This window comes from Orycteropus afer, unplaced genomic scaffold (assembly GCF_000298275.1).
Source record: "Orycteropus afer afer isolate SDZICR_OR568_19922 unplaced genomic scaffold, OryAfe1.0 scaffold00002, whole genome shotgun sequence".
In the NCBI taxonomy this organism is placed as follows: domain Eukaryota; kingdom Metazoa; phylum Chordata; class Mammalia; order Tubulidentata; family Orycteropodidae; genus Orycteropus; species Orycteropus afer.
In genome coordinates this window covers 35,237,652-35,257,840 of record NW_006921589.1, presented here as the reverse complement: position 1 = coordinate 35,257,840, position 20,189 = coordinate 35,237,652, and the positions used below count along the sequence as shown (strand labels likewise).

General features: G+C 45.5%; 1 protein-coding gene across 1 annotated transcript in view; it reads right to left on the bottom strand.

The window, feature by feature from the left end:
* SATB2 (SATB homeobox 2) overlaps positions 1-13,954 on the bottom strand; it is a 207,994-nt gene extending 194,040 nt beyond the window's left edge. The window contains exons 1-2 of the mRNA XM_007935347.2: positions 13,942-13,954; positions 9,344-9,571 (exon numbers count right to left, since the gene is read on the bottom strand). Of these exons, the coding sequence (XP_007933538.1) occupies positions 9,344-9,512 (169 nt within the window). The 5' untranslated portion in view covers positions 9,513-9,571; positions 13,942-13,954. The remainder of the gene's footprint in view (positions 1-9,343; positions 9,572-13,941) is intronic.
* Between the last annotated feature and the right edge of the window lie 6,235 nt (positions 13,955-20,189).

Here is a 20,189-nt window from a genome sequence, read left to right as displayed (position 1 = left end):
ATTTTTCCACCCTGGGAAATGTTTTTAAACATTGGACCCACAAAAACTCTGAAACAGATCAAAGGAATGTTCCCCTCTCAGTCTGTCAACCGAATCCAACCTTGGGCTGTAGTCTTTCTCTGGTAGCCAACACTATTTGCAGTTTTAGCATTCCCACAATAAACAGGGTGCCGGGCTAACTCTACTGTTATCACCCCACTGTTCAGTAGCTCACAGTTTCTATGACTAGAGTAAGAAATACAGCCCAGAGAGAAGGGAAACTAGCCTCTGATTTTGGCTGCTGCCTGCCGATGGCCTCCAAGTTGCTAAAAGGTTGCCTCCGGGGAATGTGGCCCAGAGGCCCAGCAATGTTAAGGATTGTTGATTTAATGGTTCAAATTATTGCAGATGGAGCCCAGAGCCTCTGTCTCAGGTGACAGTATATGTATATAAGGAAAAGCTTATGTCACCTGAGTACATGTCCAGTGGTGTGTATAAACAGAGACTCAGCTTCCCCCACAAACCCATGTATGCTGAGAATGTGGGTGCTTATGATTCAGTTTCAACTCTCTCCCTCCCCTTTTCTCTGGTAAGGACTTTCACGAAGAATAGCAGGCCCAGGACCACACCTCATGCTTACTTGTCAGGGCTCTGTAACAAGAGGAAAATCCACTATTTTTGACATCCATTTAGACTGGTTGAAAGAAAAGGGGAGAGGGATCACACCTCAGGTACACTACCAGAAAATGTGGCTTCCTCTCTCAAATTACATATGAAGTCAAAGTCACCCAACACTTTTAATGTCTTGTCAGGCAACCATTCCCCATGGACTCTTCTTTGAACTTCTTTGCTCTCTGAAGAGCGAAAGCCAAATGGTCTCTCCCCCAGATTTTAGCTAATAAACATGACAAAGTAAGTGAAAAGCACTTCAGTTATTCTGCATCTTCTCTGAGACTAAAAATTTGTACATTGTATGACAGGTCCACCTCATTTTTCTTAATGATGTTTTTATTATTCTTTCACTCAATTAAAGCAGAAATGGATATTGCATCTTCTGACTGTATAATTGTTATTGTAATCTGTTTTCGATCACTGCTTGGGAAATGGGTCCAAAACAACATAAACTCTCCACTGCCTCAGAAGACAAGTCATTTTCTTTTACTACCACACTTAAAGAGACATTTATCATGCTGTTCTGTTAGCATCTATGGATCATGACAAAAGAAAGTTCTTGTTCTGGTAACAGAAAAAGGGGCGGGGGGAATGTTTCAAAAACACCACTATTTGAAGAGTTTTAATATGAATGCATTTTCCTAATAAATTTGCTTTCCCTTATATTTTTAAGGAATTGAAACAAATGCAACTTAAAATAGGCAATTTAACATAGGACATAATCAAGAAATTTGAAAATATGGTTATTTTTATTCTATTCCTCGAGTCACTTCCTAGGAGCCTTGGACATGATATTTAAACAAATGTGCTCTTTTTGCAAAGCAAATATTTCCTTGTGTGAAAAAAAAAATCAATCATACTCATTTATAAAAGAACTGATGTACTTGCTTTCCAGTCAAATATAAACACAATTTTTTAAAAATGTTTTAAAGGAAGAAAAAGTTATTTGTGGTTAATGTGATGAAATTCAAATTGTTTTATTAAAAATACCTGCTAGTCGCCTCTGTCAGAGCTTTGGAAAACATTTGTTCTCACCAAAATCCCTTAATTTTTTTTTTTTTTTTTTTCATATCTGTGCTAGTCTTCAATGAAACAAAGGAAGACACTGAGCTGCTGTGCACATCTGAGGAACTGTGCAAACATCAGCAGGCAACAGTTACCCGGATGGAGAAATGCAGCCCTTTTCATAAATAGTGGCTGGCAGTGTTATATTTTCTTCTTTTCCCTTAACTTTCTGATCTTTATTGTTATGCTCTCCTAGGGTTTAGTAACCAAGTGTTCCAGGATAGAACTCCATCCCAAAGATAATGCAACCAGTTAAGGGGGAAAGGAAATTTATCTCCTATACTAGCAAAATAGTATCAATAACAGAAGCAGCTAAAATTGAAACATACTTTCTCAGAGAGTTTTCCTACCCACAAATAACAAACATTCTTACTACAATGTAAGACTGACAGTTTGCTGATAACTTTATTGCAAGCTTCAAATTCTTGAAATTTCTATTCACCATATTTTCCGCATTTTAAGTATTTTATGTCAATCCAGGGGTCACCATGGGTCAGGATCAACTCCAAGGCAACTAATAACAACAAATAATTATAATATCCAACACTTTCAGTTTTTGTGTTTTTTTTTTTTTAAAAAAAGGTATAGACACAAATTAAAAATGAAAAAAACACACATGAAAAAGCTAATTGCCCTAGTTAAATATCTAAGGCACATTCACATCATATTATGCCATTTTTACCTATGATTTTATCTAGAATAAGTAAAACTGTAAACGAGAAGCAAATGGCACAGGTTGGAGAAGGCAGTTTCTGGTGTAACCTTTCACTGCCATTTAATTATACTGATTTTACCATGATTTTTAAATTGCTTTTTATTAAACACAAAAACAATTTTGTTAATTGAGCACACACACACACACACACAAAATTATGTAGAGCTCCATGATGACATTGGAAACTCCAACACGGAACATGTTACATAAGCATTTTCATTGAAAAATTACATGTATCACGTCCATGCTCTGGTGCTTGGTTCTATGTACAAGAAGGAAATAAATGTTTGGTTGATCACTGACAATAAAGGAACCAATGTTGCTTCATAACATGGACAACAGCACACTAACGAGGCTATATCTCTAGCTTTTGGGGGAGGGAGGGAGTTGGCCTTTTTTTTTTTTTTAAAACTCTGTAAGTTTTCAATGGAGCTCTGATAGGGTAGTGCCTAAGGCACTTGACTGCTAACCAGAAGGCTGGCAGTTCAAACCCACCAGCCACTCCTAGGAACTCCTAGGAAGGAAAGTTGGGCAATCTACTTCCAAAGAGATACTGCCTTGGAAACCCAAGGAGGGGTCGCTATGAGTCCGGTCTGACTCGACGGCACACAACAACAACAAGTTTTCAATTGCCTTTTGTCTTAACTCATACCTAAGTTCTATCAGGGCCCTTTCCTTTGACTTTGAAGTATCTACCACATTCCCCTTAAGTAGTCGGGATGATGAATCCTTTGTACATAAAAATCCATTTTAAACACATAGACATCTTCAAAACCTCTTTCACACTTTAAGATAAAAGAAATCCACAGCTGTCCTTACTGACACCCTAAAATAACACTGGAGAGCAGTGCTGACTGGAAGCTAGGAAGGGCCCATACAATCAAAGTCAGCAAAGGGAAATCAGTCTTTTTAAAACTGCTTTAAAGAAAAGAATAGAAACTAAAAGGCAAACCCTCTTCTTCATTTTTGAGCTAAGCATAAAGGTCTCCTTCTTGAAACCATTTTCAGTTATTTACTTTTTTTCTTTTCAATAATGAGTTAAAATGCATGATGAACCAGATCCAACATTTCACTGCTGTTCTTACTCTTGGGGAGCAGGGGGGAGGGGAACTTGCTGCCAAAGCTTCTGAAAAGAGTTTGGGCTGCTAATTTTCCGTTCACAAAATCTAAATTCCCCTTATGCATCTCACACAACTCATGAAATAATATGAAACAGTATTATATCACTGCAAATTGAGACATTTTTATCAAAATAAAGAGTGATGATGCCAACATTTCATTTGTCATTTCCCACTTGTCACTTTTCACTGACAAACTGTTACACATACAACTTTTGTCAAATGCTCCATCTTTAAATATGTTCCAAAATGCCATTGTATCTCAGCATTCATGTGTGGAAGATAGTAAAAACTATGTGAGGAAGACAGTGAAAACTACTGTTGCCACATGTTAATATATTGGTTTAGGGGGGAAAAAAAAAAGCCTACTGAAGAGAATATAAGTATTTCTGATTGCTTTACATGCTATGTAGGATGAAATTTGACTTCTGGAAATAAAACAAATTACGTACATATTTTATGCCCCTAATGTGGGTCATTATTTATTAAAAGAAACTTTTTGCTGATGAGAAATTGTGTCATTTTTCTCCTAAAAAATTTAAGAGTAACTGGAGAAAATAATACAATTTAGAATTCATCTAACCCTGTTAATTTAGCATATCTTTTTTTTATATTTTCATATGAACGGTTTCTATAATGCATTCTTAAAAAGAAAAGTTTTCATTTATGAACCATCAAACTTCACTACTTACTACCTTGCCAGAAATACCACATAATCACCATAGTCTTGCCTAGAATAAAACTGATATCCAGAGTCTTAAAATCACTAAAATTCATATTCTTAGGTACTAGTAAACGATAGTTAGTCTGCTTTCCTCTGTAATTAATTAGATTACTTAGATGGAAAAAAAAAAATCAAAAAAGAAAAGGAGAATCAACACCAGATATTTCAGATGTGCAGGCTGACTCTGCTGGTCACAACCCCCTGGGAAAGGATTTTTTTTTTTTTTTTTTTTTTTTTTTTAAAAAAAAAAAAAAAAAAAAAGATGCCTTAAGAGACATCTGTGTAGTTCTAACACACAGACATACACACATTTCACTGCAGATGATCTTGAATATATAATGGTCAGTGGGATTTTGCTGAGGGAACACAAGGCTTCCAAAATTACTCAAAACATCAAATTATGCTCAGGACATTGAGGGGCGGATACCCTATGTTCTGTTTAATGTGTATGTTTCATTGCATATATATATATATATATTTTAACCAAGTATGTCTTTATTTTAATAACAGGCCAAGTACTAAAAACACTTTAGAGAAGGGCTATTTTTCTACCTCAGCAAAACTACAGAGGGCATGCTAGAATGCTGGATGACCCCAAAAGCTAAGTTCATTCTATTTAAAAGATCTAAAACTCTTTAAAAAGAGATAGGGATAGGAGAGAAGCATACAATCTTTTCTCCTTTGAAGTCATAACATGAGTCCTTCTTACAAGCATTATAGAGCTCATCCTTGGCTAAAATTGTTTAATGATTTTTCTTTCTCTTGTCCTAAGTTGGCAATCTAAGTATTTTCAGTATTTCAATACATAAATATCTATACTCTTTTTATATCTGTACTCCTTCCAGAAAGTAAAATGTCCCTCTATGTTAATTTGGTGACTATACCTGACCTGAACTGTATTTCTTTTAATTTAAAAGGAAACGTTTCACATGCAGACAATTAAACTAACAGTTGTTGCAGACAATGTTCAGCTCTAAATGAGGCCCTGACTAACAATCTTGATCACATTTGCTTCCCTATTTGAATACATCAGAGTGTATTGCATAATGATTTTCCCCCCTTGAAAGAAGACAGTTATGTTCTTGAAAGCACTGTCTGGTAGCAAGAAAAACTGATCCACTATGGGGAGACCAGCTATAAGATGACTTCGACAGATAGCTCTTCAACAAAATTAAAGTGCTATTTTAACAACATATAATAAATTATTCTTGGAAAAATAAGCAAAGGGACATTTCTAAAAGATACTCCCAATGATTAAACATTTTTCTCTAAGATGTAGAACATTTAACACCAAAAACAATTCTAAAAACTGATAAGAAAATGAAAAATTTCAAAAAGATTTCTGATGTTGAATGCCTCCTATCAGCAAATACACCATCTGGTATATTCCAGCACTGTTCATTCAGTTTAAATAAAGCTGTCTGAAAGTTCTACTGGAAGCCAAACATTTGAAAAGTGAAAATGCCTGTGTTAACAATGAATGAAGCACAATACTTAACTTCTATTAAGGCACTACTGGCCAGAGCCTTTCAGCAGTCCAGGAGGAAAGCAGAATGCCTGGCTTCCTCTGGAAACATGATTGGCATCACTTTCATTTTATGCTGTAGGTTGTTTGGCTGAAGCCCTGAGCACAGCAGAACATTTTAGGTACTTATGCTAATCGCGGTAAAAAAAAATCATCTGATTCTTCTTTTTGTCATCCTCACTAATCTTTCATTTTTCTAAGTCATCGAATAGATCTGTAAGTTTTAATCAATTATTTCACAAATATCAATTTATCCACCATTAATCATCCTTTTTCAAAATCCTTATGGAGTGAATTACTTAGCTGAGAGGGGACGCCAATTCTAGTAAGTGAATGTTACCCAGCAGGGATATAAAACTGTCAACACCACTGTGCTCTTGCTAGCTCTAAAGTCTCCCCCAGCCTTCCTATGTTTTTTAAAGTGATATTAGTCTTTTTTTTTTTTTTTCTTGAAGACCTTCTATAAAAGCTGACTGTCATACACATCTGAGCACTTATATTTTATTACATATGTGCTTGAAAAGACACAGCTTAGATGGGGGCAAAAATATCCTAGAAAGCGGTAGACAAAGCAAAACTGATCTAGTTCCTAATAGAGTCTTCTCAAGCTAACCACATTGTAAACAATGCACTAACTTTTAAACCTCTTCTCAAAACAGCCCTGACACCATGACAATATATCTACTATCTCTGCTAGCTAAATCTAGACACTAAAATGAGGTCCTTTATTTATAAACACTTAGTTGTCATGAAAACTAAGTATTCCTCTTCCCTTAAAAAAAAAAATGGCAGAATAACAGCTGAATTTACTGTTGCAACTAGAGCATTCAGAAACATGTATTCACCTCACTGCTTATCAAAATCTGGAAGACACACTGCCATTTTATGGGGGCAACCCATCTACTTAATGATTTTCCCATTGTTAGAGGAAGACCTTTTAAGAAAGAGAACCACTAAATAGTAACAAAGACATACTCCCAAACTCTGAGCTCTATATTGGAAATATAGTTTGTTATAGTCATCTTTACAACATTGACAAGACTACTATATCTGAAAATGGTAATAAATGATGTAGAGTTACAAATATTTTTTGTAATTGCCCATACTTATATGGATTATATTGCTTCATAAAGAAAATTTAAACAAAAGGATGTAGGGTAATAGAAAGAGAATCCATTTTATAGCTCTTCTACATTCTAAAAATTATCTTTCAATTATAAAATACCTCCAAATAGAAATATATTTTACAAACTTTTTCCATTTAGAAAGTATGTGTTTTTTAAAAGGCTTTGCTTTTCTCCAATCTATATATATATGATTTTAAAAAATGAAACTATTAAAACCTTAATGTACATTTGGAAACCCACAAAATAATTACCATTAATAAGAAAGCTTTATGTTATCAAAATGTTATATTCAAAGTTCTTGTATTTTGAAGTTTTCTAAATTAAATCCTTCCAAACAATTATGCTATTTAAAGCAAAACCTCTTTAAAAAAAATTAAACCCTTCATATAAAAATTATTTTGGCCATTTTACTATTAAATGCTATAAATGGTACATACTGAGACAAAATAACATCATGTTTATTTTCAGTTTGGGAAGCATCTAATAAGACCTTTAATATTACTAAATTAAGTTAGAGCTCAGAGAAAATGACTAGGGCAGTTTATTAAAACACATCCTTATTTCTCACCAAGACTTAACAATTTTAGTTTACCCAAGATTTATAATAAGTGATCAAATGTGAATTACAGTCCCAGAAAATCTGAAAAGCAACCACTAATTGATACTAAAGGAGTGCCTGGTCAACAGAAGACAGTTTCTGTCATAGATCTCTATGACATAGGGGAAAAAATAGTTTCAGTGAAGCACAGCTGTTAATATCACACTCTAAAATGCTTAGAGACATCTTTCAATTTAGTGGATTTTATTAGGTCTTCAGAAAGAGATTCAAATTTCAAGCCCAAGTTTTCTCTTTACGCATAAGGCCACTGTGAGAACACATCTCCTCCAAGGATTTCTGAAAATCTTTCAACTGAACACAATCAGCACTTCCATGTCATCTCATGATTAGGTCCATCATATTCATCATGTATTTCTCTTTCTTATAGGTAGATCCTAAAAGATTACTTGCAAAGTCTAACCTATGCTTGGTTTCGTACAACACACAAAAAAAAACCTACTTTTAAAAAGTGAGGCACGGAATTATCCAGTTTCGTTTTGCTTTATTAAAGTATATTTTCAAGTCCCCCAAATTGAAGACACAAGTCACAATCTATTGCTGAATTAAACAACAACAACAAAAAAAAAAACTTTAAACATTAGGATGAGGGTTTCTCAGGGAAGATGATTAATTAATGCAAGGGACTAAGACAAACCATCCTCAGTGTCAACCATGAAGACATAGTAATAACAAAATAAACAAACACAAAAACATGCTAATGTATAAAATGTATATTAAAACTCTTTAAAAAAAAAAAGAAAAAGAATAACCATTCATAATTAAGCATTTATTTAGATACACACAATGCACACTTCAAACATGGGAGTGGGAGCTTGTCACTAAGTTTTGCCAGGACTTTGTTTCATGTCAGGCAGACTAGTATAAAGTGATTATATTAAATAGAATACTGGTGAAAATATTAAGAGAACAAAAACTTAAAAGTTAAAAAATAATTAATGATTTCTCTCAAACACACAAGAAATTGCATGTCATGGGGAATTGTGCATTTTATATATAAAAAAAAAAACTAAGCAAATGCAAACAAACTCCAAAATATTTTAATGATATTTAAATTTATTTCATGTCTTTATAAAATTACTTTTCCTAACCACTTTAAAAGAAAGTTGCTGTTCAAGTAGTAAAAACAAAAGATTTTCTTTAAATAATATTGCATTCTTGGAAAAGGAAACAATGGTTATTGGCTAACTGCTTTTTTTTACCTGTTTGCTATAATTCGGAACAAAGTTCCAAATGCATATTGCTTTAAACTTTATCAGCACTGTACTGTTAAATCCTCTAAAGGCCTCATAGATTCATGGGGATTCTCATTAGAAATGTAACAAAACATTTCCAACTGTTACTTATTTATCTTGAAAGATTTGTCTCAACTGCAAGATAACCCCAAAGTTCTTGCTCATCTACTGGCATGACCATTAATGACTATTCCACAAAAACGAACGCACCTAAACTTCATCTCTCCAACAGACACTATGAGGCAAGGCAAAAGAGTTAAATCACTAAAAAGCTCTCTAGGAAAATCTAGAAACAGTTAGCTGGCTGTGACATAAACCTGCCAACACCTCAGCACACAGTGGCAAAGTGCCCAAAAAATGCCACCCTCTGGGTAAACCACTTTCTTAACTCACGATGAAGCTACTAGTTGCAGATGAGAATCTACGGGGGCATTATCTGGCAACCTGGAACTCACTTCCTGTAATCCTACACCGCAACTGCGCCTAATCAACCTGAACCCTGACACCCGGGCCATCATCGCCGGGCCACGGCTGCGCGCGCCTCGCCTCCCAGCTCCGGGCTGTTACCTCCCACGGCCTTGGCCACTGCGCCGTTGGGCCTCCCGCGGGCTCCCATGGGGCTGCCGTTCTGCTCCAGCCGGGCCACCTTCACCGGGGGAGGCCCCTTGACATCGGGGCTGCCGCTGCGCCGGTCGGGGCTGTCCCGCAGACACGGGCTCTCGCTCCGCCGCTCCATGCTGCTCCGACTCGGAGACAAAGTTCCCACCGGCAGGTCGCAATAAAACGCGCAGGGACCTAGGGAGGGGGCGGGGAAGGGGGAAGAAGGGGGAGGGAAAAAAAGAGGGAAAACCGCTCACACACGTGATAGACGTTCAGGCCAGTGGCAGAGCGCAGCACCACAGCCACACAAACTTCCTCCCACGCTGCCCAAGGGGCCTGAGCCGGGTAGCAGGTCCCAACCTTACCCTGGGCGTCCCAAAAGGAATCCAGAGCTTGGGGTGCTCCAACTCACTGCAGTTGCTGCTCCCCAGGAGTTGGCCTTCGATGGTGCGACCCCCGGCAGGTGCCTAGGGGCGCCTAGAAGTGGCCCACTGATGGGGAAAGGGTTGGTATAAACCATTCCCAAGTGCGACAGCCTCATCGTCAAGGTGTCATGGTTGAGGAAGAAATTAACTTCATAAAAATACAGCTCCCCCACTGAGCGAGGCCGTGGAGGATGTACACAAGTCCATGGAAACCAAATTGACCACAGGCTGAAGGCGCCGCAAATGGCGCGGCAGGAATCAAAGGCTGGATGGACTAAGGGACTCCTGAATCCCCGCTTTTTACCTTTACGAAGCCAGTGCTGACAAACACACTCCTTGCACAAAATCAGTCCTAATTCCACGGTAATAAGCATCCCAAACACTTTAAGCTCTATATCAGAATAACCTCCATCACAAGTGCGGGGCTACAATCATTATTTTGGAATATTTTTATCTTCATCTGATACTGACTGATATTTTTATTTCAGAAAAATAAAAAGCTCTTCAGCATAAAACACAAAAGCAAAGCGCATTTAAATTCTTGAGTGCAGGAGCTGCCGTCAATAATCTCAATTTTAAAATCGCTCCAAAGTTTCCCTCTGGGTTGCTTGGCTTGCAGCGCTCTCCTCACAGAACATCCAGGTCGAGGCATCCTTGGGATTTTTGGGGGGGCGGGGGGTACAGGGGGACACCTGATGAAACGGGCGCTCGCGCTGCCGTGACATCCAGATAAGCAGGAACCCAGCACAACCAAGTGCGCTGGAGATCCTCACAGGCGCTCTGGCTGCCTGAGCATCAAGCGGCGCCACTGGCCGAGGAGTTAAGGTGGGGTGACAGAGGGAAGGTGAGAGAGGGGATGCAGCAAGGCAGAGACCAGGGGCGAGCCGCGGGAGGGCTGCGCCCTGCCAACCCCCAGCTGCACAGCAGGAGCGGGGTGAGCTGCCGGAGAGGGAGTTAGGTGGACCGGGTCTTGCTCGCACTCCCAAGCGCACTCCCAAGCGCAGTGCGAGCCCTTGCTGTGCATACTTACTGCTTACGGTCTGTCTGTAACTTGGCTGGCTGGGGCTCTGTCCATGGAGCAAAAGTAGAGAATCCAGGGTGGAAAGTTTCTGGTGCTTTGCCTTGTAGTGTCCTCCTAGGCTTCTTTTCTCCTTCCTCCTTCCCCTTTCCTCACCCCCAGGTCCTAACGTTTAAGGTCCTGGGTCAGGGTGTCTTCTTCTTGTGCTGAGATGGTTGTTATGATGATGATGATGGGGGGGAGGGAAAGGAGGGCTCCTCCAAAGGGGCACCCGAGCGAGCGGGGGAGGGGACGCCAGAGGAGGGGGGGGAGAAAGAAGGAGGCTGAAGACTGCCTTTTCACACCTTCGGGAAAAAGACCGATTCTGGAGAGAAAGGGTTGAGAACCGGGAGGTGGCGACGAGGGGCCGGGGCTGCGGGTTAGTAGGGCCGCTAGCGCGGGAGGTGGCGCAGCCGGTGTCGCGTGGCCGTGCCACCGAGAGAGCCGGGAAGGCTCCAGGACCAGGAACCACGCGCAGGCGAAAACGCTGCGGCCGCCAGAGCTATCACCGCCTGCCTCTTCCCTCTCGGCCGCCACCGCCTCCGCCAGCAGCCAGAGCCGGACTCACTGGCAAGCCGCAGAGAGAGACACACTGAGAGGGAGATGATTATTAGTTGCGTTGAGTCATCAGGCAAAGTGAGTCCTTTTGGGTTGTCCTCGGTTTCCGATTTCTCCCCCTCCCCCTTTCCGTCCCCAGATCTAGTGCCTTCAAAATAATAATTCGGGGTGGGGGTAGGGGAAGTCTTTGGGTTATTTCGGGATGGGGGTGGGGGGGCACAGATCTAATCCCAAACCAGACTGGTCCACTGCAATCAAGGAGGGGAGTGGGGGGCGGGGAGGAGGGCTGGGGAGGTTGCGGGGGAAAGGGAGCCCCGCCTGGCAGGAAATTAAACATCAATCAATCAATCGCAGTGAGCTTGGCGACCCAACAGCTGCAAGGCTGGGGAGAAGACAGAGGGACAGGCCAGGGGGCGGGTGAGAGGGAGGAGGAGGAAGAGGAGAGTCGGCAGTGGGAGAGAGGTGGCGAGGACCGTGCACGCCAGGCGGCACCGGACCGATGGCAGAGGATGGCGTGCAGCGTGAGACAGTGCCCGCGGTTGGCGGGCGGGCGCGCCCTGGCGCGGGCAGGCGCCGGGCCCCGGGTCTGGTCCTCTTTCTCTTGGTGGGTCCAGGGCGCGGCCGCCTCTCCCAGCCCCTAGACGCGCTCGTCCCAGTGCGGAGGCGGCTGCAACTAGACAGGCACTGGGTGCCCAGTCTCTTGGCAGACCCACGCGCAGGCAGTGGCCACGGCTGCCTCCCGCTCCCGGCTCAGCTAACTGCGCCCAGTACTTTCGACTTTGGAGATAGGAAGGCGATTGCCTCCCCCACCCACCGCCTCCGCCCACAACCCACCGCCTCCGCCCCTCGGAACAACTTTTCCCGGTGCCTGTGAGCTCCCCCTCGGCGCGGAACCGGTTGTCCCGGCCCTCCGAGCCTCCGCGCTCCACGTCGCCGGGTAGGCACGGAAGGCCGCTCTTTCCTCACTGCGGGCACAGCCCCGAGTCCAGAACAATAGCTGGGGTGTCTTGAACGGCGGGAGCTTGAGCACTGCCCTCCGTGCCGCGGGTGGCACCGGAGAGTGTGCTGCGTCGGGGACGCAGGGCAAGGGGCATCCCTGGATTGCGTTCCTGAAGCGCTCCCAGCGCCGAAGACATCTCCAGCGGAACAGCCCGGGCTGCTTGGAGGCCGTGGCACGGTGACAGCGATGACAGTAGGGCTCCCAGTCCTCAGGCTGCTGGGCTGGGGCTCCGGAGACCACAAGTGTTTCGGGCCCTGGGCTCCGGGCTCAGACAGAACTGTACGGTGAGGACCCGGCCTCCCCTCTCCTGCGAGGCCGCGCGGGGGCGTTCCCAGCAGGTCCCGCAAAGCGGCGACTGAGCCACAAACTTTTGCTGACTCCCGCAGCTGCCGCCCCTGCAGCCGGGCTACGGCCGCGGCACTCATTTAAGGTGGCTCATGCTCTCTTCAAGCAGGCTGGGCTCTGGCTGTACTTTTGTCCGTGTGGTCCCGCTTGGGCACTGGGCCTCCTTAAGGAGCCGCACGTGGGCTAGAGCCACGGTCCCTGCCAGACGCCTGGGGCGCCTGTGGACACTTGCTGCTGGGGACCTGGGGCGGGAAGATGTGAGCCAGTTCCCGATGACCTCGAGTCTGGCGAGGCCCACTCAACTGGTGGCGCCTCCCTTTTCTCCCGCACACCTAGACGCTCAATCCTAATCTTCAGGACCTCAAGGATTCTCCTATCTTGTAGCCGTAGCTGCCGGTCCCCCTTAAGAAGCGTAGACTGTACGGCGGCGCCAGAGGGCCAAACTAAGTTCGGTCTCGGGAAACGCGCTCCGGGGGGCAATTCTGGAAATTCTGGCCCTGCACCGGGACTTCGTGTAATCCTGGTTCGCAGAGTTTGCCCAGTATCGGCTGAGACCCACTCGCGGCGCCCCCGGTGGTGGGCAGCGTGCGCACAGCCATCCACTAAAAGCTGGGGCCTGGGAGGCTGGGGAGCCTCTGGAAGAGAAAGGGTCCCAGAAGCGAAACCTGCCCGGGCCAGCCGAAGTCTCAGCACCCAAATCCGGGTGAACCCCGCACCCAGGCACCGCCCACCAACTTCCAAAAGAGCCCGAGGCAGCCGGGAGGCAGTGGGAGCCCCGCCGAGAAAGCAAGAGAGCCAGATTGTAAACCTTCGGGAGAGCCACCCTGGGGGTTTAGGCAGTGATTCCTTTTCCCTGTTTTTTTCCCTCCTTTTCCAAACTCCGTTTTCCCTCAAACAAACGGGTTAGAGGAAATGCACCTTTGGAAGTCGCAGAGAGCAAAGAGGCACAAGTAAAGCAACCCGTGGTGGTAGCTAAAACGTTTTTGGCTGCAAAGAAACCAACTGTAAGTTCGATCGACAAACTTTTTTTTTTTTTTTTTAATCCGTAGTATCACGAAATAGGAAAGAGAGTGGCAAAAACCAGCTGCCACTGGCCAACTTAAGCCCCTTCTCAAAATGGGGAGAGACGCATTTCTTATTAAGTTCTTAACAACGATAATAATGCTGTTTCTTTCCTTACCTTGGTGTTGAACTGCGTAATCCCCCTCCGGATCAATGTCCAGGAACTTAGAAGAATTGGTGATATTAGGACTTCAGTACTTCTGGGGGGAAAAAATGCAAATGGTTTAGCCAGAATCTTTCCTGTCTGATTCGTCACTATTATTATATCTGATGATGCGGATGGTTGGAGCGATTCAATCCTAAACCATTAATGAGCTATTTTATAAACACCACTGTCTGGAGATCTGCATTTATTTTGCGAAGATCACTTCGCTAACCTCACGCGCTTGTGTCAAGGGCATGATTATGAGGCTTCAGTTACACTCTTATAAACAACACAGCCGTATTGTTAATCGGTTAATATTTTATAAAGTGTAAATATTTCATTATGTTTTGAGAGAACTATTGATTCTAAATTATTAACCCCCTAAGAAGGGTAGTTTAAATAAAGTATACAATTAAGTGAACATTGTGATTAGTTTGTTTTCAGATTCTGCACTCTTTTAAATTCATTTTCCCTTTAGTGGCGCTTCATCGTGTCCATTTTTATAGTGAACAAATTTATTATTTTGGGCAAAGCAAGGCTCAAATTAATTGGAAGTGCATTCAACATGGAAGAGGTAAAGCACAATTATCACCAGGAATAGTTTGAATGTTTTATAGAGTTATGTTTAGTAACGCAGTTTACAAATTTCTTTCAGTTTAAAAAAAGGAGAATCTGAGGAGGTTTGTGATGGATGTCTGGCTGGGTTTTTTTTCCTTGCGTTTTCTCCCTAATAAAGGCCTTTTCTGTTTCAAATTACATATGCTTTTACTGCACAATTTTTGTATTGACCTTATTTCTACAGAAGTAAGCTGTTATTTCCAGCATGTTTAATTTTGACAAGAAAATATATTTAAAAAATTTTTTCACTCTTAGCTAGAATTTTTCACGTTTTAAGACAGTAAATAAATAATTGTAATAATTCAGAATTTTTGTTTGGTTTCGGTTTATGTTCCAAGTTGTTTATTCCCGAACATTTTGAAACAAAATCACACTCAAGAAAAGAACTGATACTAATTATTTTCGGTTTTGTTTTTTTAAAAAAATATTTAGATGCAAAACGCAGTTTTGCGCATTACCGTGGTAGTTGGCCCTGGTGCTCAAAAGTACGAAGTTGACATTGAGGGTCATTTTTATCCGTCAGCTTGCTTCTTACTGACATTTTTATCGGGAATGTGCTCAGACTTTTTGTTCCCTCCCATTTTTTTCTTTCCTTATGTCATTTAGTCAGCAGTCTCCTGTCTTTCATAATTACACCACGACTTGTTATTTTAAAAATCAACGGATCTTCATATACTGGGCTTTTTAAACGTGCATGGACTTTCTTGTTTCCACGTCTTCCCCTTTTCTCTTATCTCTCATCTTGCCTCCTTTTTCTTATGACCTGCACTTTCAAAGACAATGCCTCCTCAATTTCCTTTTTCTGGAGACCTAGTTTTTTGTTGTGGTGCTGCCATCCCCGGCTAGCCTCCCTTCCAAGACCCTCCCTGCAGAGGGCCTAGGCCCGACTGCTCCGGTGCTGGTTGCTAGCGGGCCACCCGGGGCCTCTGAAGGCCTGACAATCCTACCCTAGGCTCCTGGGCTTTCACGCCTGGCCATCCGAGCACAGGGGCCCTCCCGGCCTTGCGCTGCCTGTTAGAGAACTCGAGAAAGTTGTGCCCGCGTCTTGCTTCCAAATCTGGACTCTCAGGAAAAACTCTATGGGAATTGCCACGGTCAATTGCCTTCGACGGCTCCGGGGAACAAAACCGGCTTGCCTCTTCCCCCCAGGCTTGCTCTGTGGGGGGCGGGAGGAGGGCAGGAAGGAAATGTTCCCCAGTAAAGTAGCCCACACCAGCCCTGAAGCCAGTTTCCGCTGCGCACTGTCGGTAGAGAGTGGACGGCCCACCCTTTCTTGGGCTGCATTACTGTTCAGGGCTTGGTTTGGAAATTGGCTGCACAGGAGGACAAGGGCCTTGGGCCAGAACGCCTCGAGGGGGAAGCGCACAGAAAAATCAGTGGACTGTGGAGCGCTAGGTCGCCTTGGGTCTGGGGACTGACCGAGCGCAGAGGGGCGGGGGCCACTTACTTCGTTATAGGTCCGCCTTCCTCCTTGGCATCTGAGCTGGGCAACCCCAACCCGCACGTGGTAAAGATCAATTGCCCCTTCTGTCTCTGCGACTCCTGGGCCTGGGCGGGGGCTGAGCGGCCAGGAGGCCGTTGGGCCGGTGGAGGGACGCTCCCTTCTGCGAGTGAGCCAGCCCTTTCCGCCTGGACAGAGAGATGCGCTCCAGGGAGACAACTGGTTGGATAAGTGTGGTGGGCAACTAGTCCGCGTTTTTCGTGGGGAGCCGAGCACCCAGGAGGCTGGAGCTTCGGGACTCAGCGGAAGGGATATTGAAGGGCAGGGGCAGAAGCTCGAAGGGCAGCCTAGGAGCTGCTTCTGGAGAAGAGGGGAGCTTTCTTCACCCAGTTCCCAGGTGTCAGGGGTAGGAGATGGCGTCTGGAGTGGGCCTTGAGTGCCCGGGGCAAAGCAAGCTAGTGGAGCTAGGGCATCTTTGGGTGGAAGTCTAGGTGTGACGTGGCTGAGGCCTCGGGCTGGGGTGGGGGGCCCCCTCGGAAGGCAAAGGGCCTGCGGGCTCCAAGCACTCCCCAGGTGGTGACACTTGGCAATGCCCCCAAGGATCCCGGGACCCTTCATTCTTTTTCAGAGTCAATAGCTAGGTCTCTGTCTGCAACAACAGCGAGAGAATGACTGCCTTACCAATCTAGTTTATGTATAGAAGTCGACTTTAAACAACAGGATAACAAGGCAAAGGGGAAGAAAAAACGAAACCCTAAAGCTGTCGCCACTGCCTCGGGCTCCAACCCCCACGCAGCCTGGGGTGAGCGGAGGGCATCACTCTGTAGACACGCTGAGTTTCCTCTAGGGAAACACGAACTGGGCAAACGGGATCGGTTCTATCTCCAACCCCCCCGGGCACAAGGTGGTGGTGAAAACTCCACCGCCCAGACTCATCCTCGCGGCTTCCTCACCCCTGAGCGCGGGTCAATGCCTGGGCCGCGGCGGGGAGGCTGGCAGTCCTCTCCCGACAGCGCCACCGCGTGGGCTGCGGCCGAACCCTGCGGCGCTGGCTCAGCGCGCGGCTCCTGGGAGCCGGCCCTTCCGCGTCGCCTCCAGTCTTCGGGTTAAGGATACAGCGGGGTCTGAACAGGGCTCGGCCCCGGCCGGGCCCACAGAGATCAGCCGACACAGAGGATGCGTCCCGCGCGCGCGCGCAAAATGCCGGCGCGCCCGCAGTCGTCCCTCAACTCCTTTCATGAAAAGAACATCTGGAAAGGCCAGGCCAGCGGCCCCGCTCGCACCCTAAACCCCTACAGGCAGGCCAGACTGCTCCACGAAATCTGGGCCCCTCTTAGCCGGAGCTGGCGGGCCCAGGCAGCACACGCAGGAGAGGTCCTATCTTTGAGGCCGAACCACACCTATGAAGGCCAGAAATCCAGATCCTGGCCTGACCACCGGGCTTCAGAAGTGGCTTAAGGTCCCGGCCCTTCTACTGGGATCGAGCATGAGGCGGGTAGCCTGCTCATCCGGCTGTCCCATGCCGTCGGCGAAGCGAAGAACAGAGAAGGCTCTCCGCGCGAGTGCTTCCCTTGTTCTCTCGGTCGCGCGAAGCCCCTTGGAACATCCTCTCAGTGCGTCAAAGCTGGATTCTCAGACTACAGCCCAGGTGGCTGCGACAGAGGCGACCAGGCGCTCAGCAACTTGCCCAAACCAAGGGGCCTTCCCTCTGGGCCACTCCCCAAGCCCAGCAGGGTCACGCACAGTCTCTGCCCCGGCGCCAGACCAGGACTTGAGGGTCCCCACTTCAGGTTTACAGAACTTCATTGGGTAGGTTGGGGCTTATTTTAAATAAATTCAATTGTTCACACGTGTGCGCACACACTCAGAATATGCAGCTGTCTGCTATTGAAAGGGACAGCCACACAGAAGAGAACAAATTCACCTGATTCAACCCAATTACGAAACTCCCAGCCCCCTCCAACACACACACAAATGCAAAATAGGGGCGAGCTCAGGAAGGCTACGGTGCTCCGAGGCCCGAGGCCGCCTACTGCACCCTTGTAGTGCGCCCAGCTCGCGGCGCCCAGACGCGCGCTCCGACCCCGCAGCTGGGCGAGCGCCATGACTCCCGAAGTGGAGCTGCACGGCCCGCCAAATGAGCTACCGCCCTCGGCGTCGGCCGGTCCTGCTCGCCTACACCCTTACGGTGGGCTGTGACCTGTTCGTTTCTAATGTGTGATACCCCGAGACCTGCTTTAGCTAGGAGTGCCAGAGCCGGCACCCCTGCCAAGTGGCTCACCTCAGCTCGTCGGGCGTGCCTTCGCCCCCGGAGCGAGGGTCCGCGGGTCAGTGCACCGACGCGGGCTGCTCACCTTCAGGAGCCGACAGAGGGTGCCTGCGGCGTCGCTCGTCCAGCCCTGGGGCTCATTTAAATAACTAATAAGCTCAGAGAAATTTTACGAGGGGAAGTTTTCCTTTTGAGATCAATAAAGCCTACTAGTTGGGTCTGTTGGTTACCTAAGCTCGACTTTGCCAGTCTCCCTCTCTTTCATTCAAACAGGCAACGTTTTCAAAACCCGGCAACTGTGTGTGCGTTTGTGTGGGGTGTGCGGGTGTGAGTGTGTGAGAGAGGTTGTTTCCAAATCCTTTGCCTGGAGAACAATCGTCATTGTCGCTCTGTGCTTCAAGAGTTCTGAAAGATGAACTCTTGCTATTTCAGAGGAGAATAATTTTGACAACAATTCAAGTCTCACAATACAAGGATCATAAAAAGGGAGAAGGTTCCTAAAGATTTTCCCTTTGGATGTGATAGACGTCGGCAGCGTTTCCCGGGTAGTTCTCATTTTGTTTACCTTTCGCTACATTTTTACTTCAATTCATGGATTGTAATTATATCTGTTGTTTTCGGTAATAATAATAATAATAATAATAATGTAATGCACTCTAAATTTTATTTTTATTTTCTAATCTTTTTTGGAAGTACGTTCTTACTCACAGAGGATTTTCCCACCTGAGAACCGTGACTCAATTTAAAATTTTAAAGACCTTTCATGAGTAACTGCAAATAGCCTATTCGTTAGTGTCTGTGAAGTTTGTTGGCACCTATATGAAATGTCGGAAATCTAAAGGGAATTTAAGCGTATTTTTCTCTATAGTGATTTCCCCCCATTTCTGTAATATAGAAGTAAAAAGCACCTTGAAGAGGACTTTTTAGAAAAGCGTTATGCTAAAATTTGCCTGAACTTTAAGTCCCCACCAGAAACAAGAAACATAAGTAGAAGTCTGCGAATGTCAGGCTAACGAAATGAGGAGTGTTTCTGAATCAGGTTGTTGTCGCAGTCAGATATTAAATAGTCAGTGAAAAGCCATGGGAATTCAAGTTTGCAAACCACGAGAAAATAACCCTGCTCCTCAAGTTACCAGGAACACACCCAAACCTCTGCGCTCCCATCTGCAGCGTTTATACGTTAGGAAGAGCTTTGACTTTCCACTTTGAGTTAAAAAATTGCTGGGCTTCCCTTAGTTGGTCGGTTTTTAGGCTGTGAGACCCAAAATCAGCTGAGGGTTGCTTTCTGCCCGGGGCCCGGGTAACCTTCCGGAGGCCTGGAATGATTCGGAGACACAGCTGGATTTTTGCACCTTCCAAGGAAAGAAGGGCGTTCTCTCCGACCGTTCCCAGCGCTGTCAGTTCCCAATCCCTCCACTCCCGCGGGCTGGGGACACCCCAGAGCCTGCATTTCTTCCGCCCTTTGGAGATCGTTCCTCACTCCACGCCGGCACTTGGCTGCTGCCTGAGAGAATGTTGAGGTGCGGGAGCGTACTCCCCAAGTCCTGCTTTCCCAGAGTGCCAGAGACAACCGTCTGCTCCAGATCAGGCTCCCCCTGTATCTACCTACTGCCTTGTCACCTTCTGGCTCCTAATGCTCCTCTGCTGTGGCCACGTGCTCAGGGGGTCCAAGGCAGACCCCTCTTGCCCCATAAACTGGCCAAGCCTTCGGAGGACTTGTCCTCCAGGCTTTCTCCTCTGGATGCCAGGAAGTCTAGACCAGTGTCGCAGAAAGATGGAAGTGCAGGGCCGAACAGGGTAACTCAGCCTCAGCTATGGCTTCTCAGCCTCCCCAAACGACCCCGGGACCTCCTCAACCCTTCCACTGCTCAGGACCGCAGCTCCCACCCCTCC